The sequence below is a fragment of the Bremia lactucae genome, assembly GCF_004359215.1.
Source record: "Bremia lactucae strain SF5 chromosome Unknown BlacSF5_NotPlaced_19_SHOA01000004.1_2068294bp, whole genome shotgun sequence".
NCBI classification, from domain to species: domain Eukaryota; phylum Oomycota; class Peronosporomycetes; order Peronosporales; family Peronosporaceae; genus Bremia; species Bremia lactucae.
In genome coordinates this window covers 1,828,710-1,834,898 of record NW_027152031.1, presented here as the reverse complement: position 1 = coordinate 1,834,898, position 6,189 = coordinate 1,828,710, and the positions used below count along the sequence as shown (strand labels likewise).

The window sequence follows — 6,189 nt, the reverse complement described above, 5'->3', positions numbered from 1 at the left end:
AGAGCGCAAATTGAGTCTTCAAGGGTTGGGAAATTAGATTGTGACAATGACGACGTCATTTATCGATTTGCGAGCGATCGACGGCGAAAGTCACTTGCTGCAAAGCCGGGGGTGTTTCCGCATTGGATGATTCGAAAAGTGGACTCGTATAAAAGAATAGGTCGAGCTTACGAAATTCAAGGATAGTTTTAGCAATCGCTATCGCTATTCTAGCGATAGCGATTGGCGGAACATTTAATGTGTTTCAAAATTGCAAATTCCTTAAAGCTTCAAAAAAGAAGAGCAAAAGTACGGTAAGGCCGCAAAATGTCAGGTAAACTAAAGATGACAGACATGATACAGACACGAATAGAAGGGACAGTGCAGAGTATATTCCTGTAATCTTAAGCTAAGTAAACACGAAGCTCAAAAGAATTAATCTGACCGTGCCATTGACAAAGATTTAGGGTTTGTCAGAACAAGCTGCCGATTTCTCAGCTAACAATGACACATCAGCATAGCTCAAGCCAGTAACGCTCACAAAATCAGCCGCAGGGCGACTTTGAGGTATCCAGTAAAAGTCGGGGTGTTGGTTCAGCGAATCGCGCACCCATTCCCCTCCAACAATTTTGCCGTCCTTGTTCAGTTCCAGAATGTAATCGTAGGGCAGTGGCTCGGCTGGGAGGGAAACGCTGAGCTTTCCATCGACAATCTCTACCGCATCGACTGTCGTGATTTGGGAATTGACATGAACGATCTCAGTGGCGTCAGCGTTCCAAGTATACGAATCCTGTTTGTAAAATTCCTGCGCCGCCTCCTTGAGGGTCATAAGCTTTTGCTTGGAAACCTTAAAGGTGTGTACTGGCTGATTCCAGACAAGTTCGTCTGCATGGATGTCTATAATGAAAGACCGTTTTAGTTTGCCCAGAAGATTTGACGCAGTGATATGGAATATTCCAGGGTTCACGTCACGATAGGAAGAAACCGAGAATCTGCCGTGTGCATCCTCGGATCCGTCATCGCCCCTGTAGCGCTTTCCAATAAACAACCTCGGTAAGTTGGCTTCAGCGTAGATGAACGTGATTAGTCCCATAATGTCGATCGGTTCAAAGACAACGTTGTTGTGCTTCACACTACATACGGGTTTCTTCTCGAGGAGAGAGGCCGGGACAAGTCCGTGACTCAGACCAAACCAAGGCTGAAGGCAACGGCCTGATACCGCGTTCGTGCGAATCGCGCAAAATGCATTGTCGCATTGACTTGACGAAGTGCAGATTTTGCTTGTTTCATACGCATCGACGCCGCTCTTAGCTGAAACCTTATCCATGATTTCTTTCACGTCCATATTGAAAGCAAGTGCATACTTTGCTGAAGGACTTGGCTGACCATCATTCCACGCATAATTGATACTGTCATTGATACTTAGCCAAAGCGGACCAGACCATGGTTCGGGGGCTTGCCCCGACTTTGGTAGGTTCGTCAGGCGCGTCTCCATTTTCGTATCAAAGAAGTCGTCCAGTGATTTGATTTCGCTCTTGTTTAGGGCCTCGAGTCTTCGATACGAAGCATCTGCATCGCACTGCACCTGCAGCGCAAATAGAGCAACAGCCGAGGTAACACAAGCGATGCGTTGCATGAGGACTTTGTTGTAAGGACGCGAATGTTGTTCGCAGATAGAAAGTTGAGGAATGAACATCTACCTCGTGGATGGAACCGCCAGCTAAAAGCTCAAGCACTAATTGTTTATGGCCACGAATAGCAGATGAGCCTTTGAGCCCAACTAAAATAAATGTTTGCACAGATACGACTTCGTTTACGAGCTCATGGACTGGGAGAGAAAACGAGATCTGTTCAACCGGCTCTAGATCCTTTGTCATTACGTTATTGAAGATTTGAAATTGCTAGTAAAGTACCGCATACCGGAATCTACGCTTGGGTATCTTTAAGATTGTAGTTAATCAGACGTGTCACAGCAATCTAGATAAGTTTAAACTTCCTTTAAGACAGCTGCAGAGCAGTAAGAAAAAAAACTTAAAGAGCCGGCATAGCCACAACCCCCTTTTGGTATTGCCCTCCCCCAGTCTGTGTTAAATAAAACGTCATATAAAATATTTTCACTGGATCGGTCATTCCACTGCATCCAAAATGTAACAGTTATTCCTTTGGAATCGCCTTTTGGCCTTTTAAACATCACCAAAGGGATCGCTACCCACATGAGAGTAGTGTAATGGGTAGCCCCTAAACATATCAGAAACCGTGTTTTCCTTTGGAGATATTAAGTGTACTGTTTTTAACAGGTGAGAAAAAGCCAAGAGCGCCCGTCGATCGGCAAGCCATAAAAAAGCGAAAAGAAAAAGCAGAAAAGTTGAGCAGGAGGGGGAAGTTGAGCAGGAAATATGCGACGAGGGTCGGAGGTGCGCTCTTGCGCATGCATGTTAGTTAGTCTTTGGAGGTCAAGCTTTTTATGAGAGTAGCGTAATAGTAGCAACTTGTTGAAAGAATATATATTGAGAAACCTATATGCAGGCCTTGTCAGCTTCAGTAGCTCGAAATGCCTACAAAAATACTTCGCAATATTAGCGTTATTTCTTTTTAATAGCAAGATGCTTTTTCAACAAAGAAATTACGAGAGAAAGCCGACAAAAACTGAAACAGAAGGAATTGTGGCTTGCGCGTCATGGTTTGTACACAAAATGCACTAAGATTCGCGTATTTGAAAGGTAAGCATGCACTTCCGAAAAGTTGGTAGAAGTAAAGTAAAATAAATTTACACTTAGACAGAGATAAATAAATAAGGGGTGTGTTTAGGGGGGGGCACCAAAGTTTAAAAGGGAATTTAAAGACGGGAACATTCCTTTAAACAGACGTTAGACTGTACATGCATCCATCACAATGATTACTGAGATCATAACTGGAATTGATATATGTTATTAATAAGCTCCAACTCCAATCCTTAAAGAAAACCAAAAGTTAGACCAGCATCGCCAATACTCTACGCCACGCTCATGTCTACTACCGAGTTCGGCAGCTCAAATGTGTGCATTGACTCATTAAGACAGATGCTCCGGGACATGAAACATACCAAGGAGAGGAGGAACCGATAATCTACCGTACTTTCTATTTCTGCATATGACGCCCTAAATTTCGAGTTTTGAACAAGCCGATCATTGAAATGTAGCCCGAATAATTTTGGCTGAGTATTAAGTTTTGGGAACCGGTATAGCCACACGAATGCACCTATGTGCATCACATACACAAGAGTGGTTCACTATGTGAACCACAGGTCTAAGCACTTCACATGAAGTAATTTACCATCCCGTTAAGCACTTGGTGCACTTAACGGGTTTGAGTAACATAGGGCAACTTTAGCCCATTTCAGATACAATTGCGAAGGCTTTTGTAACGGGCTAGAGTTGCCCTAATGTTACACAGTCCCCATTAAGTACATTTGGTACTTAAGGGGATGGTCAATTACTAAATAATAGTAATTAGACCCAACACTCGGGTGTGGTGCACATTTGTGACCAACCCTTGTGGATGTGATGCACATGGGTGCATTCACATTAGGAGGGATGACGCCCAGCGTCATCCATGATGACGGCTAGCGTCATCAGTTACGCGAGGTATCTATAAAGATACGCTCGCAATACATATTAAATGATATCTATAGAGATATCATTTTAATTGGTAAAAATAGGTATTTGTATTTAATTCTATTAAATATAAATCAGTCTGAAATTTACTACCTACTTGGTAAGTGCGCACGAGGAGACGGATTACCGCTCCCGTGACGTCACTTCACCAGAGTTCTTAGTGTGTTGGGTGAGGTCGCTTGCGCGCCCACCACAACTACCTCACTGCACGCAAGAGAAGCAGGTGCAAACCGCTTCCTCGCTGTGCTAGGGTGTGTGCTAAGTAGAACGTGGCCGCATTGCGACGTGCCCGTCTACAGCTTTCATGCCATTGACTTTCTAAGTTGACGCGGTTGCGTCTCATCTTCTGGGGCCTTCATAGCGCCAAGATGATCTGGCAACCTCTTGACATCGACTGGAACTGGCCAGTCGGTGATTGCCTTGATCTTTTCGGGGTCAGGGCGCATGCCGTGTTTACCGACGACGACGGCGGCTTCAACTTCGACCTTGCCTTCGTATTGCCTACGCTTTGCCAGCCTCATCCTCGCGATGACTCCCACCCGAAGTTGTTATCTTGGCTGAGTATGTCAGCCGCTCAGACGTGTTTGGGTCCATATCCTTATGACTTGTGGTAGCATCAAAGGACGATGTGAGGTGTAGACGCTCAGAGGAAGGTATGGTGAGAAGAGAATTATTCTCTAGCTAGGTCCTTAGTTCGTCCCGTTGTACTACTTAAGCCTATTGATGTCGATTATACGATATCTGTAACGGGCTAAAGTAGCCCTATGTTTCACAATCCCCGTTAAGTACACAAAGCGTACCTTACGGGATGGTCACTTGAGTCTAAATAATTAGACCCACCACTAGGTGTGGTTCAGATTGTGACCCACCCTTGTGTATGTGATGCACATGGGTGCATTCACGTTAGGAGGGATGCTGCCTATCGCCATCCGTGATGACGGCTAGCGTCATTAAAGATACGAGGTATTTAGAATAATACACTCGCAATACATATTAGTACATATCGAAAGAGATGCCATTATGACTGGTTAAAATAGGTTTTATATTTAATACGATTAAGTGTGTATCAGTCTGGAAACTGCTTCCTAGTTCTCAAGTGCGCACGTAGAGACGGATTACCGCTTCCTTGACGTCACTTTCTAGTTCATTGGGTGAGGTCGCTTAGGCGCCCACCAACTACCTTACTGTACGTGAGAGAATACGGTTACACGACCCTGCCTCACTGTGCTCAGAAGCTGTGTGTTAAGTAGTGCGTGGCAGCTTTGAGTAGCGCCCGCCTACACTTGGTAGACCCGTCTTTCAATGCGTGTTAGTGAGGATGAGCCTCAATATGATTGGTCTCATTTCCCATCCTCTCTCAACATCATCGGGAAGTGGAAGAGCACTTGGCGCAGAGACTTGGCGAACAAGCCCTGGCCAGGCTCTTGAGTCCTCCTAAGCAACATGCTGCTCAGTTAAAGCAGTTTGAGGCGTTCGTGCTCGACAACGGAGAGCCGCGTCCTAGGCACAGAACCATGCTGCAGCGGAGTCTGTCGCTCAAACTCAGGATGAGCATAGGATAGAGTAGGCTCGGAGCGAGCATCTCAACAGGACTGTTGCGATGCTCTCCACTCGGCCGCATCAGCCGAGGCCCATTCGGATGGACCCGCTCAAATTCGATGGAACTGCAGCGCACACGATTGTCTACTGGCTATTAGCCGTAGAGCAATACGGTGTGGCGCAGCTCATCGATGACGACATCTGGATGGTGTCGTTCGCCATATCGCATCTGCGCGGTAAGGCCTCAGAGTGGGCTTACTCGTCGCTTATGGCAGACGGAAAGTCTTTCAATACATGAGCAATCTTAAAGGAAAAGATTCGCGCCATGTACCAGCCGCGAACAACGATGTCTTGCTTCAGGCGCACTTCTCTGGAGTGCGACGAGACAAAGCGATCTTTGCAAGAGTATTTACAGGAGATGCGCACGCTGTCGGCAACCATTACGGTAGGTCCGATTCTGTAGCACATTAAGCTGCACACGTTAACGGACGGACTAAGGTACGGCCTATCGCGACAGACCTTTTCAGAAAGGTGCCGCCGACGATGGAATAGGCAATCCAAATTGCCTGTCGGCGACAACTTGGTGTAAGCCGTCGGCCGAGAAGTCAGATGCCACTCCTTTGGAGTTGGGCAATGCTGACGTTGTCTGTTTTAGAATGCGACAAGCGCGGCGATATGATGGCTCGCTGCTATGCCAGGGTCCCTACTGGGGGCAAAGCCGTTCAGCAAGAGGACTCCTTACCCAAAGAGCGATGGCAGGAACCAGCGTGCGAGACGCATAAATTCTGCATCAACCACTGAGAGGTCAGGAAATGCAGGAACGTAGTAGGGGCGAGATGCCCTACTGACGCGGACTCTGATGCTACCCCTAATTTCAGAGTTGTGGAACAAATGGGTAGCATAGTCCCTGAGGTCTCGAAATTTCGGACCTCAACCCTGCTGGTCTATAGCGCTTAAGTACGAGGCTATGACCAGGTGATGATTCTCATAGTGTATTCAGGTGCATCACAGAAATTTG

General features: G+C 46.4%; 1 protein-coding gene across 1 annotated transcript; it reads right to left on the bottom strand.

Moving 5' to 3' along the window:
* Window positions 1-442: 442 nt before the first annotated feature.
* CCR75_003258 (uncharacterized protein) lies at window positions 443-1,615 on the bottom strand (the record flags this gene model as incomplete). The annotated part of the gene is made up of 1 exon (XM_067961355.1): window positions 443-1,615. One exon carries the CDS (start codon window positions 1,613-1,615, stop codon window positions 443-445), a length of 1,173 nt encoding a protein of 390 aa, XP_067822169.1.
* Window positions 1,616-6,189: the final 4,574 nt, after the last annotated feature.